This window comes from Oncorhynchus mykiss, chromosome 24 (assembly GCF_057628025.1).
Source record: "Oncorhynchus mykiss isolate SJ-2025 chromosome 24, ASM5762802v1, whole genome shotgun sequence".
Taxonomy (NCBI): domain Eukaryota; kingdom Metazoa; phylum Chordata; class Actinopteri; order Salmoniformes; family Salmonidae; genus Oncorhynchus; species Oncorhynchus mykiss.
Window position 1 is genome coordinate 8,847,917 of NC_143045.1, and position 16,648 is coordinate 8,864,564.

The 16,648-nt window shown below is 44.0% G+C and overlaps 1 protein-coding gene across 1 annotated transcript in view; it reads right to left on the reverse strand.

Moving 5' to 3' along the window:
* Window positions 1-16,648, reverse strand: part of LOC110503311 (ankyrin repeat domain-containing protein 13B) — a 36,755-nt gene that overhangs the window by 8,719 nt on the left and 11,388 nt on the right. Inside the window, exons 2-9 of the mRNA XM_090218224.1 lie at window positions 16,206-16,341; window positions 11,222-11,346; window positions 3,402-3,447; window positions 2,962-3,105; window positions 1,893-2,109; window positions 1,402-1,468; window positions 1,038-1,119; window positions 251-315 (exon numbers count right to left, since the gene is read on the reverse strand). Coding sequence (XP_090074350.1) covers window positions 251-315; window positions 1,038-1,119; window positions 1,402-1,468; window positions 1,893-2,109; window positions 2,962-3,105; window positions 3,402-3,447; window positions 11,222-11,346; window positions 16,206-16,341 — 882 coding nt within the window. The remainder of the gene's footprint in view (window positions 1-250; window positions 316-1,037; window positions 1,120-1,401; window positions 1,469-1,892; window positions 2,110-2,961; window positions 3,106-3,401; window positions 3,448-11,221; window positions 11,347-16,205; window positions 16,342-16,648) is intronic.

Here is a 16,648-nt window from a genome sequence, read left to right on the forward strand (position 1 = left end):
GAGGGGGATAAAGATTGTTCAAAGACAATTCAAATGGTGATCAATATTTGAGAGAGAAGAGATGCCCAGGGACCTCTTTACTCATGTCAAAATTGACAGCCACTCTGGCTATAAGGTAAAATCCCTATACAATGATGAGGATGAGGATGATGATTAGGATTGATGATGGTGATGAGGAGGATGAGGATGATGAGGAGGATCATGGTTTGGATAAATGATGATGATGATAATGATGACTATGACCACTAACCCCATTGTTGGGCCCCATGTGTTGCTCGGCGATCCCTAGGAAGTTTTGCAGGGGCGTCTTACCGACTGAGAAAAAGGTCACATCAGTGGAACATTCATGAGAGGAACTCAGAACAAGTCTCTGACCATAGAAATAGGGTTAGTAGAACCTACCTGGTAGTGGGAGTGGGAATCTCTGTTCTACTAATACTATTTCTATGTCTGCAACACTAACCTAAGAATTCTCGACTGCTGTCTCTTGTCAATTTTGGAGGGATGGAGATGGGGTAAGGGACTGGAGGAGTTGGGTTCTTGGAGGGAGGGCTATGAGAGAGACGGGCCAGTGATCAGACAATAGCAAGGACAATAGTCTTCTCTGGCCTAGGAAATTACTGTGGAAAATTCTTTAGGGGCCATTTATTGGGGCTTCTGTGCAATTATCAACATCAGAGCTTCTTTATTAGGTCAAACCATAGCTAAATGTTTTGCAACCAAAACAAGCATTTCCTATTGGACAAGTTCAGGTTAGTCCTTCCCCGTTTCAGCCCATTTTCTTCCGTTTGATTCCTCGTGAATACACTCCAGTTTATTTAAGGCCTGACTTGAGATCAGCACGCTCAACTCAAATCTTTGCACAATTCTCCCATTGACGTCAATGAATGACTTACACCAAAGTTTGTGTTGCACAGGCTTATCTCAGCTCTGAATTGGGCCCTTTCACTGCATCTAAGCCAAGATGTGGAAGATTACCAGTATTGATGCAAGGGGATTTTTAAACTAATATGTAGAACTTCAGGAAAAAGAGACACCTTTGGGCTTCGCCTTGAGTGGCTCACTGAGATGGTCCGTTCGGGTTCGAGTGATCAGTTCCACATTGGAGGCGCCGTACACCTAACAGAGAAGACAAAGGACAAGAAGAAGAGACTCTGGTTCCTAGTGCCAATTGGGTCGCACATTCTGTGACTGCTTTAGGTTAGGGATGTAGTAGGGAGGTGGTCTCACTGCTGAGTCTATGTATATGTGTATATTGATAGTGCCTTACTCTAGAACCAGCGCTCAGGGAACAGATGACATTATATACTGTACATCTTGAACTTTAGAGTGTTTTAGGTCATTCGGGCAAAACCAAATTAAAAGCCAGGGATATAAGGATTAACGACTACATGTCTGTACCTTAGCCTCATACCCGTTCACCATCTCGGTCTTCTCACTGCGCCAGCCTAGGATGCCAGTCTTATTCCTGCCAGACAGACAGAGCCAAACACAAAACAACAGGTTTGACTTAGAGGTGATGTTCTCCCTCCCTTCAATTCATATTCATAAATGGATTATTGGCATGTCGAGCATCCCCTCTGGCGCTGCCAAAACGACAGAGGTGACACTCAGCAAGCAATAAATGATGATTACACTCTCCCTCCTTCTCACCTCTCACTCTCTCTCATTCTCCTCCCTTACTTTTTCATACTATCTGACCTGCATGAGAGATGTGTCTGGTCTTGCCCTTAGTGACCCCCTCCCTGCCTCTCCTCTTCCTCTCTTCATCTCCTCTCCTCATTCCCTTATCCCTTTCTCACTATATCCTTATTCTACTCCTTTTCATTTCCTACCTATCTCTGCTCCTGCTCAATGCTAACACTCCTTCTCTCATTCCCTCCGACTCTCACCTCTCGAAGGTGATATTTTTGGTGTCTAGCTGGGTGGTGACCACGGGGGCGGAGAGGCGGGCTACCACCTGCTCCCCGCTGGGCTGTAGTGCCCCCAGGAGGCCCAGGCCGGCAGTGCCCCTCTGCGAGGTGGGAGACGTCAGAGAGGACACACACAGGGTCTCACAGAACACCAGCTGTCTGTCGTGGTCCACCTCCATCACCACCGCACTGGAGTCTGACGGATAGACAGAGAGGAGGAGTAGTTAGAGAGAGATAGAGAGAGAGAGAAAATGTGAGAGTAAGAATAAAATTGAGAGAGCGAAAGGGTGGGAGGGATGGATTACAGAGAAAGAAAGACAGAGAGAAAGATGGGTGGGATAGAGAGAGAGAGGGGGAGATAGGGTGGATTAAAGACACTGATAAATGGACAGAAATGGATTTAGACGGGGCTTGAGAGAGAGAGAAAGCAGGGTTAGAGCGAGAGAGGGAGAGGAGGAGGACGGGATAGGGAGCGGCAACAGACAGAGAAAGAAATATGGATTTAGAGAGCGATAGACTGAGAGATGGACAAAGAGAAGATTGAGAAGAGAGAGAGATGGGAAGGGAGAGGAAGACAGGTTAGAGAGAGATAGACAGAAAGGAGGAGGAACAGTTCAACCAAAGAGAGAGCGATAGAGGTGGGGAAGAGGAGGCTCAGACTGACTTACGTAGGAGGAGAGTCGAGAGTCGAGAGAGAGTGAAGAGAAAGGTCACATAGACAGAGATGGAGTGAAACAGAAAGACGGAGGAGGAGGAGGAGGAGGATTTAAAAAGCTGGAGGAGTCAATAAAAGACAGTGAGAGGAAGTAATATCAAAACAGGATATAGTCCTGAGTTGGAGAGATTTGTCAGACAGTGACTAACATAATGATGGCAGTGATAGGGGAGAAGAAGGAAGGAAGGAAGTCCTGTGACAATAGAAAAGAGGATTCGACCACACACACACACACACACACACACACACACACACACACACACACACACACACACACACACACACACACACACACACACACACACACACACACACACACACAGGACCCCTGACCTTGACCCCGGAAGATGAAGCTTCGGTTTCCTCTCTGCCAGGTCATCTGATCAAAGCCCATGAGAGTGGTGTCTACGCGCAGGCACTGGCCACTCTTCCACACGCGGTATGTGTCACTGGGACAGATACGAGACACCAGCGGCACTAGGAAAGAGAGAGAGATATAGACAGCCATAGAAATATAATTCCTAGAACAGGCGTCACTCCCACTCTAGTCAATTGCCCTGTGATGGTTGGCCTGGCGGCTATTTTGAGTGTAACTTTTTTATTGCCGTGATTTGGGGGTCTTTACCCATTTTAGTGATTATATTTCTATGGAGACAATGCAGACCCACAGAGAAAGGAAGTCTGTCACCAAGCTCATATACAGTCAGGCAGGAAGCCATCATCCATGCAGATAAAAATCTGAGAGGCAGATAACATTATTTATTATGACTTACCCCAGCTTGTAAACTCCCATTTCATCTCCACGTAAAAGTCCTGAGCCTTGGGAGAGAGAGAGAGACAGAGAGAGAGAAAGAGACACAGAGAGAGAGAGACAGAGAGAGAAAGACAGAGAGAGAGAAAGAGACACACAGAGAAAGAGAGAGAGAGACAGAGGGAGAGAGAAAGAGACAGAGAGAGAGAGAGACAGAGAGAGAAAGACAGAGAGAGAGAAAGAGACACAGAGAGAGAGAGAGAAAGAGAGAGAGAGACAGAGGGAGAGAGAAAGAGACACAGAGAGAGAGAGAGACAGAGAGAGAAAGACAGAGAGAGAGAAAGAGACACACAGAGAGAGAGAGAAAGAGAGAGAGAGACAGAGGGAGAGAGAAAGAGAAAGAGACCGATTGAAAGAGACAGAGAGAGAGAGAAAGAGACAGACAGAGCGAGAGAGAGAGAGAGAGAGAGAGAGAAGGAGAGAGAGAGAGAGAGGGAGAGATTGAGAGAGAGAGAGAGAGAGAGAGAGATGGAAAGAGAGACAGAGAGAGCGAGAGAGGAAGGGGGAGACACCCACACCCACACACACGCAGGGACAAGAGAGGGAGAAAGGAAAACACCACAGGAAAAAAGAGAGTAATTTGGTTAGGGTGGCCAGGAACAAAGGACTGTCGCTGTTCCAATCCCATCCCAGAGCTGATGGTGAGACAGAGACATATGGAGGGGGTGGGATTAATAATAGAATTAGTGGGGGGATTGCAGCGTTCTGGACTTGGGAGAGATGAAGAAAGGGGTGCACATCAATCATAAACCATACACATTTTATAACTGTATTCGTACACATTTATAACTGTATCCGTACACATTTATAACTGTATCCGTACACATTTATAGCTGTATCCGTACCCATTGGATGCAGTGATCACAAAATAGTGGCTATATCCAGGAAACACAAAGTTCCAAAAGCTAGACCTACAATAGTATATAAGAGGTCATACAAAATATTTTGTTGTGGCTCTTGATGTGGACGATGTGAAAATTATTTGTTGGTTTGATGTTATTAATGAGGAGCATCCAGACGCTGCGCTTGATTAATTTCTGAAATTGCTTACAATTATTGATAAACATGCACCTGTTAAGAAACTGACTGTTAGAACTGTTAAGGCTTCATGGATTGATGGGGAATTGAAAAGATGTATGGTTGTAAGAGATAGGGCAAAAGGAGTGGCTCATAAGTCTGGCTGCACATGTGACTGGCTGACTTACTGCAAATTGAGAAAAGAAGAAGAAGCTGCATTATGAAGCCAAGATCAATGATATAAAGAATGATGGAGAAAAAAAGTTTAAATAAATGATGGTCAGAAAGACAAAAAAAATCTTTCATCGAATCAACAAAGAGTGAGCCATTGCATTCATGCAAAAAAAGGAAAGAAATAATTAAATGAAATTATTGTAAGTTTGGATTTTGTAAAGTTAGTGTGGGAACAAACCTCATAGACGGAAGGCTACTGAAGATGGTAGCTGACTCACTGGCCACTCCTATCTGTCATATCTTTAATCTAGAGTCTAGAGGAAGGTGTTTGTCCTCAGGCCTGGTGAGAAGCCAAAGTCAATCATAAAGCGGCCTTTACTGGTTCTAACAGCAGACCTATCATCTTGCTGCCAGTTCTTAGCAAGCTGTTAGAGAAAATTGCGTTTGACCAAATACAAAGCTATTTCTCTGTAAACAAACTGACAACAGACTTTCAGCATGCTTATAGAGAAGGGCACCCAACATGTACTGCAATGACACAAATGACTGATGATTGTTTGAAAGAAATTGATAATAAGAAGATTGTGGGAGCTGTACCGTTAGATTTCAGTGCAGCCTTCGATATTATTGACCATAACCTGCTGTTGAGAAAACATGTTTTATGGCTTTTCAACCTCTGTCATATCATGGATTCAGAGCTACAGTTTTCTATTGGATTGAGGTCAGGGCTATGTGATGGCCACTCCAATACCTTGACTTTGTTGTCCTTAAGCCATTTTGCCACAACTTTGGAAGTATGCTTGGGGTCATTTGGAAGACCCATTTGCAACCAAGCTTTAACTTCCTGACTGATGTCTTGAGACGTTGCTTCAATATATCCACATCATTTTCTTAACTCGTGTGGCCATCTATTTTGTGAAGTGCAACAGTCCCTCCTGCAGCAAAGCACCCCCACAACATGATGCTGCCACCCCCGTGCTTCACGGTTGGGATGGTGTTCTTCGGCTTGCAAGCCTCCCCCTTTTTCCTCCAAACACAATGATGGTCATTATGGCCAAACAGTTCTATTTTTGTTTCATCAGACCAGAGGACATTTCTCCAAAAAATGTGATCTTTGTCCCCATGTGCAGTTGCAAACCGTAGTCTGGCTTTTCTTATGGCGGTTTTGAAGCAGTGGCTTCCTTGCTGAGTGGCCTTTCAGGTTATGTCGATATAGACTCGTTTTACTGTGGATATAGATACTTTTGTACTCGTTTCCTCCAGCATCTTCACAAGGTCCTTTGTTGTTGATCTGGGATTGATTTGCACCTTTCGCAACAAAGTACGTTCATCTCTAGGAGACAGAACGTGTCTCCTTCCTAAGTGGCATGACAGCTGCTTGGTCCCTTGGTGTTTATACTTGCGTACTATTGTTTGTACAGATGAACGTGGTACCTTCAGGCGTTTGGAAATTGCTCCCAAGGATGAACCAGGCTTGTGGAGGTCTACAATAATTTTTCTGAGGTCATGGCTGATTTCTTTTGATTTTCCCATGATTTCGAAGGTAGGCCTTGAAATACATCCACAGGTACACCTCCAATTGATTCAAATGATGTCAATTAGCCTATCAGAAGCTTCTAAAGCCATGACATCGTTTTCTGGAATTTCCCAAGCTGTTTAAAGGCACTGTCAACTTAGTGTATGTAAACTTGTGACCCACTGGAATGATGATACAGTGAATTATAAGTGAAATAAAACAAACAAGAATGACTTGTGTCATGCACAAAGTAGATGTCCTAACCGACATGCCAAAACTATAGTTTGTTAACAAGAAATTTGTGGAGTAGTTGAAAAACAAGTCTTAATGACTCCAACCTAAGTGTATGTAAACTTTCAACTTCAACTGTATGAATCTAATATAAATAAGAGGGTTTTCTTTAATGGAAGCCTCTCTAATGTCAAACATGTAGGGTGTGGTGTACTGCAGGGCAGCTCTCTAGGCCCTCTACTATTTTCTATTTTTACCAATACCCTGCCACTGGCATTAAACAAAGACTGTGTGTACATGTATGCTGATGATTCAACCATATTCGTGTCAGCAACCACAGCTAATGAAATCACTAAACCCTTAACAAGGAGTTGCAGTCAGTTTCAGAATGGGTGGCCAGTAATAAACTGGTTCTGAACATCTCTAAAACTAAGAGCATTGTACTTGGTGCAAATCATTCCCCAAGCTCTAGACCTCAGCTGAATCTGGCATTGAATGGTGTGGCGTTTGAACAAGCTTAGGTAACTCAATTATTTGGTGTTGCCTTAGATTGTAAACTGTCATGGTCAAAACATATAGATTCAATGGTGGTAAAAATGGGGAGAGGTCTGTCCATAATAAAGAGATGCTCTGTTTTTGACACCACTCTCCAAAAAGCAAATCCTGCAGGCTCTAGTTTTGTCTTATCTTGATTATTGTCCAGTCATATGATCTGCAAAGAAATACCTAGTTAAGCAGAAGCTGGCCCAGAAAAGAGTGGCACATCTTTATTTTCATTGTAACCAGAGGGCTAATATTAATACTATGCATGCCTGTCTCTCTTGGCTAAGAGTTGAGGAGAGACTGACTTATTTTTATAAGAAACATTCATGTGTTGAAAATTCCATATTGTTTGCATCGTCAACTTACACAAAGCTCTGACACACACACGTACCTCACCAGACATGACACCAGGCATCTTTTCACAGTTCCCAAATCCACAACTAATTCAAGAAAGTGTACAGTATTATATAGAGCAATGGTTCCCAAATGTTTTATAGTCCCATACCCCTTCAAACATTCTACCTCCAGCTGCGTACCCCCTCTAGCACCAGGGTCAGCGCACCCTCAAATGTTGTGTTTTGCCATCACTGTAAGCCTGCCACACACACACTATACAATACATTTATTAAACATAAGAATGAGTGTGAATTTTTGTCACAGCCCGGTTCGTGGGAAGTGACAAAGAGCTCTTATAGGACCAGGGCACAAATAATAATATAATAATAATCAATAATTTTGCTCTTTATTTAGCCATCTTATATATAAAACCTTATTTGTTCATCAAAAATTGTGAATTACTCACCACAGGTTAATGAGGGTGTGCTTGAAAGGATGCACACAACTCTGCAATGTTGGGTTGTATTGGAGAGAGTCTCAGTCTTAAATAATTTTCCACGCACAGTCTATGCCTGTATTTAGTTTTCATGCTAGTGAGGGCCGAGAATCCACTCTCACATAGGTATGTGGTTGCAAAGGGCATCAGTGTCTTAACAGCGCGATTTGCCAAGGCAAGAAACTCTGAGCGCAGCCCTATCCAGAAATCTGGCGGTGGCTTCTGATTAAATTCAATTTTCACAGAACCGCTTGCTACAATTTCGATGAGGCTCTCTTGTTCAGATATCGGGAAGTGGACTGGAGGCAGGGCATGGAAGGGATAACGAATCCAGTTGTTTATGTTGTCCGTTTCAGGAAAGTACCTGTTTAATTGCACACCCAGCTCACTCAGTTGCTTCGCTATATCACATTTGACATTGTCCATAAGCTTGAGTTCATTTGCACACAAACAAATCGATGGAAAGACCTGTGTGTTGTCCTTGTTAATGCAGACAGAAAAGAGCTCCAACTTCTTAATCATAGCCTCAATTTTGTCCCGCACATTGAATATACAGTGCCTTGCGAAAGTATTCGGCCCCCTTGAACTTTGCGACCTTATGCCACATTTCAGGCTTCAAACATAAAGATATAAAACTGTATTTTTTTGTGAAGAATCAACAACAAGTGGGACACAATCATGAAGTGGAACGACATTTATTGTATATTTCAAACTTTTTTAACAAATCAAGAACTGAAAAATTGGGCGTGCAAAATTATTCAACCCCGTTAAGTTAATACTTTGTAGCGCCACCTTTTGCTGCGATTACAGCTGTAAGTCGCTTGGGGTATGTCTCTATCAGTTTTGCACATTGAGAGACTGAATTTTTTTCCCATTCCTCCTTGCAAAACAGCTCGAGCTCAGTGAGGTTGGATGGAGAGCATTTGTGAACAGCAGTTTTCAGTTCTTTCCACAGATTCTCGATTGGATTCAGGTCTGGACTTTGACTTGGCCATTCTAACACCTGGATATGTTTATTTTTGAACCATTCCATTGTAGATTTTGCTTTATGTTTTGGATCATTGTCTTGTTGGAAGACAAATCTCCGTCCCAGTCTCAGGTCTTTTGCAGACTCCATCAGGTTTTCTTCCAGAATGGTCCTGTATTTGGCTCCATCCATCTTCCCATCAATTTTAACCATCTTCCCTGTCCCTGCTGAAGAAAAGCAGGCCCAAACCATGATGCTGCCACCACCATGTTTGACAGTGGGGATGGTGTGTTCAGCTGTGTTGCTTTTACGCCAAACATAACGTTTTGCATTGTTGCCAAAAAGTTCAATTTTGGTTTCATCTGACCAGAGCACATGTTTGGTGTGTCTCCCAGGTGGCTTGTGGCAAACTTTAAACGACACTTTTTATGGATATCTTTAAGAAATGGCTTTCTTTTTGCCACTCTTCTATAAAGGCCAGATTTGTGCAATATACGACTGATTGTTGTCCTATGGACAGAGTCTCCCACCTCAGCTGTAGATCTCTGCAGTTCATCCAGAGTGATCATGGGCCTCTTGGCTGCATCTCTGATCAGTCTTCTCCTTGTATGAGCTGAAAGTTTAGAGGGACGGCCAGGTCTTGGTAGATTTGCAGTGGTCTGATACTCCTTCCATTTCAATATTATCGCTTGCACAGTGCTCCTTGGGATGTTTAAAGCTTGGGAAATCTTTTTGTATCCAAATCCGGCTTTAAACTTCTTCACAACAGTATCTCGGACCTGTCTGGTGTGTTCCTTATTCTTCATGATGCTCTCTGCGCTTTTAACGGACCTCTGAGACTATCACAGTGCAGGTGCATTTATACGGAGACTTGATTACACACAGGTGGATTGTATTTATCATCATTAGTCATTTAGGTCAACATTGGATCATTCAGAGATCCTCACTGAACTTCTGGAGAGAGTTTGCTGCACTGAAAGTAGAGGGGCTGAATAATTTTGCACGCCCAATTTCTCAGTTCTTGATTTGTTAAAAAAGTTTGAAATATCCAATAAATGTCATTCCACTTCATGATTGTGTCCCACTTGTTGTTGATTCTTCACAAAAAAATACAGTTTTATATCTTTATGTTTGAAGCCTGAAATGTGGCAAAAGGTCGCAAAGTTCAAGGGGGCCGAATACTTTCGCAAGGCACTGTAGTTGCGGAGAGTCCCTGTAATCATTGATTCAAATCATTAATGTGAGAAAAAACATCACCCAGATATAATTCGTCATCATTCAAGCGGTCAGACAAGTGAAAATTATGGTCAGTAAAGAAAGCTAGTCTCTCAATTCAAAAACCCTTGATAACCAGCACACTTCTGTATGTTGTAAAAGCGTTACATGGTCGCTGCCCATATCATTGCATAATGCATAAAATACACAAGAGTTCAGGGGCCTTGCTTTAACAAAGTTAACCATTTTCACTGTAGTGTCCAAAACGTCTTTCAAGCTGTCAGGCATTCTCTTGGCAGCAAGAGCCTCTCGGTGGATGCTGCAGTGTACCCAAGTGGCGTCGGGAGCAACTCTTTGCACGAGCATTACCACTCCACTACGTCTCCCTGTCATGGCTTTTCTCCATCAGTACAGAAACCAACATGAGCAGCAGCTACGTTTGGCTACATACGGACCTTTAGTGGAATTCCCACGAGAGAGTAACTGTTAATGTGATTGGATGTTAATTATTTGACTAGGCTACCTGTATTTGACATTGTGTTGTTATTTCGCTGAACACTAGATGGTTTACTTTTATTTTTGGCAGTGAAAAGAGGCTACTCAGGCGAGAAAAAAACCTCACCCAAATGTATAGCCCCATTGGAAAAAAAAAAAAAGAAAAAAAGGTGAATCACATTTTTATTTGGCATACCCCTGACGGCATTGCGCGTACCCCTGTTGGTGGGGCATATTACTCTGTTTCAATGTTACTCCTTAATCGTTATGATAAATTAAATGTTTTTTCTTGAGTATACTTTTAACAAATCTGAGATGTACTTTGCTCTGTAGCAATATAGGTGAAATCAGTTATTGACACAGACATAGTGGCGTAGCAGGAAAGCTGTGAATCAAGAGGTTGTGAGTTCAAATCCCAGGTGAGGAAATGTTGAATATTAATTACTGTATAAATGAACATGCACATTGTCAAAAGGTGTCAAACATGTAAGTTGAATACAATGTATGTTGAAAGCACTGTGAGCGTGTGACTAGTTCCACAGCCTTTTTTAAAGTAAAATGCCCAACTAAAAATGTTAAGTTCTGGGTATCACTTTGACCGAATAGTTGAGTAAACAAAAAAATGAACCAGTTACTTAATAATATTTCATTTAAATAAACAAGATTTTTTTTAACAGTGTTGTTCAATAAGATAAGTGCTAACTCAAAATATATCTACAAGTGTTTCCTAAATGTCTGTATTCTGACGTTGCTATTGTGCTCTGTACTTGTGTTCAGTGTCGTGCCTCTCACCTGGTGCAGTCTCTCCAGGAGGACAGGGATTCCCGCCAGTCTCTTAGTGGTCCGCTGGTAGTCACGGTAATGCAGAACTAGACGCACCAGCTCCGGGTCTCGTGTACTGACTGCCTCCTGGAGCACTATGGGAGAGAGGAAGACAATATTCACCATATGTATAGACACACACTCATGGGCCAGTTAATGGTTTGCAACTACAGACAGTGAGTCCTGTGGCTGTGCCTTGCTATATAAAGCAGGCAGACAGGCATCGAGGCATTCAGTTACTGTTGAATTGAACATTAGAATGGGCAAAACTAGTGAGCTAAGCGACTCCTGGGCTTTTCACGCACGACAGTGTCTAGGGTTTACCAAGAATAGTGCGAGAAACAAAAAACATCCCGTCAGAGGCAGTCCTGTGGGCGAAAATAGATTGTTGATGAGAGGTCAAAGGAGAATGGAAAGAATCGGGCAAGCTAACAGGCGGGCCACAGACGGGCAAATAATGGTACAGTGGTGTGCAAAACGGCATCTCGGAACGCACAACTCATCGGTCCTTCTCACGGATGGGCAACTGCAGCAGACGACCACACCAGGTTCCACTCCTATCAGCTAAAACCCAGAAGAAGCGGCTCCAATCGGCACGCGATCGCCAACACTGGTCAATTGAGGAGTAGAAAAACATTGCCTGGTCCGACTAATCCCAGTTCCTGTGGCGTCATGCTGACGGCAGTCAGGATTTGGCGTAAGCAGCATGAGTCCATGGTCCTACCCTGCCTGGTATCAACGGTACATGCTGGTGGCAGGGGTGTAATGGTGTGGGGAATGTTTGATACCCTTGATACCAATGGAGCAACGGTTCCATGCCCCGAAGAATTCAGGCTTACATAGAGGCAAAGGGGGATCAGACCCGGTACTAGATGGGTGTACCTAATAAACTGTGTATATTGGACTGTACTGTGCTGCTCTGAACTATGCTATGCTGTGCCATGCTATACTCGATACTACAATACCCTAAAACTGGGTGGTTTGAACCCTGAATGCTGATTGGCTGACAGCCTCGGCATATCAGACCATATACCACGGGTATGACGAAACATTTGTTTTTCCTGCTCTAATTACGTTGGTAACCAGTTTATAATAGCAATAAGGCACCTCAGGGGTTCGTGGTATATGGCCAATATACCACGGCTAAGGGCTGTTCTTAAGCCCGACGTAAAGCGGAGTATTTTATTGGCCATATACCATGAACCCTTGAGGTGTCTTATTGCTTAAGTATACTTGTCACGCCTGCTCCCGCTCTCCCTTTCTCTGGCACAAGGGCGCCAGACTGCCTATCTTTACGCACACCTGTCCCCTTCGTTACGTGCACCAGCGCCTCATTGGACCCACCTGAACTCTATTATTATTTGATTGCCTTCCCTTTATCTGTCTGTTCCTCACGTTATTCCCTGTCAGCGTTGATTTCGTTACTTTGTCCCATCCAGACGCTGGTCCTGTCCTGTTTTATTTCCGTAGTTGATTAAATGTTCTCCATGTACTGTACCTGCTTCCTGTCTCCAGTGTCGTGCCTTAGAGAATGCTGACACCAAAATTGGAAACATCGGGGAGTGCTGGCGTTCCGGTTGGTGGTGACGTCTGTCCGGGGCCCGCCGCCGATGGAACCATGGGTGCCTAGCCAGCTCGTCGGGCTTACACACCCTAGCTGGCTCGAGAGGTTTCCTTGCACCGGTTGGCTCGGAAGGAGCCCATCCTACGTCGGGCCTCAGCCAGATCATCAGGTTTTTTACGCCCAGCTGGATCCTCAGGCCACTACGTCTCCGCCGGTTCGTCAGGCTTCTTCGCCCCCAGCCAGCTTGTCCAGCGCCCATGCCTCGACCAGGCCGTCAGGCCCGCCCCCATGGGACGCCGGGTGGCGCCCCTAGAGGGGGGGGGTACTGTCACGCCTGCTCCCGCTCTCCCTCTCTCTGGCGCTCGAGGGCGCCATACTGCCTATCTTTACGCACACCTGTCCCCTTCGTTACGCGCACCAGCGCCTCATTGGACCCACCTGAACTCTATTATTATTTGATTGCCTTCCCTTTATCTGTCTGTTCCTCACGTTATTCCCTGTCAGCGTTGATTTCGTTACTTTGTCCCATCCAGATGCTGGTCCTGTCCTGTTTTATTTCCGTAGTTGATTAAATGTTCTCCATGTACCTGCTTCCTGTCGCCAGCGTTGTGCCTTACAATACTATACAGGTCCCTTCCCAGTGCCACAGTCCTAAATCAACTCTCTGAGGAAACTCTGACTAACCAACTCTCTGAGGAAACTCTGACTAGCCTACCCAATCAATTTCAATTTCATTTTAAATTATCAATAAGTGCATTTAAAAGCAATTGTGCCTAATTACTTGATTAGATCCATCCACAGCGGCCATTTGGCTCACCATCAATCCACAAACAAATGGTTCCTATTCGTAGAATCCAATCACCTCAATCTATTTCTATAGAGATTCCATACAGTACATACTTCCAGCCTTTAATTGTGAGTCACTGTTAGACTTCTCCTAGTCAATTTATCTATGCTTTCACAGTACACATGCCTGTTGTGTTTTATGGATAATTCTGCTGAAAAACAATTTCCCCTTGAGGGTAGATAAAGTACTACTACTACTACTACTACTACTCCAAGTCCTCCTCCTCCTACTACTCCTATTACTCCTACTACTACTATTACTCCATCTACTCTTATTACTCCTACTACTACTACTACTCCTACTATTACTCCTACTACTCCTATTACTACTCCTCCTCCTCCTACTATTACTCCTACTACTCCTCCTACTGCTCCTCCTACTATTACTCCTACTTCTACTACACCTACTACTCCTATTACTTCTACTACTCCTCCTCCTCCTACTACTACTCCTACTCCTGCTACTCCCTCTACTACTCCTCCTCCTACTACTACTCCTCCTACTCCTCCTACTATTACTCCTACTACTCCTCCTCCTATTACTCCTACTACTACTACTCCTACTACTCCTATTACTTCTACAACTCCTCCTCCTACTACTACTACTCCTACTCCTGCTACTCATCTTCCTACTATTATTCCTCCTACTCCTCCTACTATTACTCCTACTACTCCTCCTACTATTACTCATCCTCCTACTACTCCTCCTACTATTACTCCTACTACTACTACTACTCCTATTACTTCTACTACTCCTCCTCCTCCTACTACTCCTACTCCTCATACTCTTCCTACTACTCCTCCTCCCACTACTACTCCTCCTACTCCTCCTCCTACTATTACTCCTACTACTCCTACTCCTACTACTCCTATTACTTCTATTCCCCCCCCTCCTACTACTACTACTCCTACTCCTGATACTCCTCTTCCTACTATTACTCCTCCTACTACTGCTACTACTCCTCCTACTATTACTCCTCCTACTACCACTCCTACTACTACTCATACTCCTACTACTCCTATTACTCCTCCTACTATTACTCCTACTACTCATACTACTACTCCTCCTACCACTACTCGTACTAGTCCTACTACTCCTATGACGTCTACTACTCCTCCTACTCATCCTACTACTACTCCATACTACTACTATTACTTCTACTACTCCTCCTACTACTACTCCTCCTCCTCCTACTACTCCTACTCCTGCTACTCCTCTTCCTACTATTAATCCTCCTACTACTACTCCTCCTACTATTACTCCTACTACTCCTCCTACTATTACTCCTCCTACTACTCCTTCTACTATTACTCCTCCTACTACTCCTATTACTCCTACTACTACTCCTACTACTCTTATTACTCCTACTACTCCTCGTCCTGCTATTACTCCTCCTTCTCTTCCTACTAGTACTCCTAGTACTCCTACTGTTACTCCTCCTACTACTCCTACTACTCCTATTACTACTCCTATTACTCCTACTACTCCTCCTCCTACTATTCCTACTACTCCTCCTACTACAACTCCTACTACTCCTATTACTTCTACTACTCCTCCTATTACTACTCCTATTACTCCTACTACTCCTCCTCCTACTACTCCTCCAACTTCTCCTACTCCTCCTCCTCCTCCTCCTATTACTTATATTACTCCTACTACTCCTCATACTACTACTCCTACTACGCCTACTACTCCTATTACTTCTACTACTCCTCCTACTACTATTACTTCTACTCCTCCTCCTACTACTATTCATACTACTCCTATTACTTCTACTACTCCTCCTCCTATTACTCCTACTACTACTACTCCTACTACTTCTATTACTTCTACAACTCCTCCTCCTACTACTACTACTCCTACTCCTCCTCTTCCTACTATTATTCCTCCTACTCCTCCTACTAATACTGCTACTACTCCTCCTACTGTTACTCCTACTACTACTACTCCTATTACTTCTACTGCTCCTCCTTCTACTACTACTCCTACTCCTCATACTTTTCCTACTACTCCTCCTCCCACTACTACTCCTCCTACTCCTCCTCCTACTATTAATCCTACTACTCCTCCTCTTATTACTCCTACTACTACTAATCCTACTACTCCTATTACTTCTATTACTCCCCCTCCTACTACTATTACTCCTACTCCTGCTACTCCTCTTCCTACTATTACTCCTCCTACTACTACTCCTACTACTCCTATTACTCCTACTACTCCTACTACTCCTATTACTCCTCCTACTCCTCCTACTACTCATCCTACTACTACTACTACTACTCCTACTACTCTTCCTACTATTACTCCTACTACTCCTACTACTACTACTACTACTACTACTACTCCTACTACTCTTCCTACTATTACTCCTACTACTCCTACTACAAGTATTACTCCTACTACTGCTACTACTACTACTACCACTACTCTTACTACACAAATGAAATCAATCACATTGTATTGGTTACATACACGTGTTTAGCAGATGTTATTGCGGGTGGAGCGAAATGCCACCATACTATTACAACCCCTCCCTGTCTCACCCGTCCAGCCGTTGCGGTTCTCCTTGCTGACGTCAGCACCATGTTGGAGGAGCAGACGGGCACAGTCCAGGTGACCCAGAGTGACAGCCAGGTGGAGGGGAGTCCGACCCCGGGGGTCCAGGGTCTCCACATCCACCTGAGGGAGAAGAGGAGAGAATTGGGGTCATTGTATTGTATGGTGTGCAGGGCTCATCTGGCAAGGAGAGAGATAGGGTGGAGGAAGTGTGGAGGAGAGAGTGATGGAAGGAGAAGAGACAGGTGATAATTGAGCTATCACATCCTCACATGAACGGAGCGCCAGTGTTCTAGACGGGTCGGCTTTATATAGTGAGTTACGCAGTAAGTGTCTAGATGTAACGTCTCTGTCATTCTCTAGAGTTAATCTCTCTCTCTCACTGTCTCAATTTCAATTCAAGGGCGATATTGGCATGGGAAACATATGT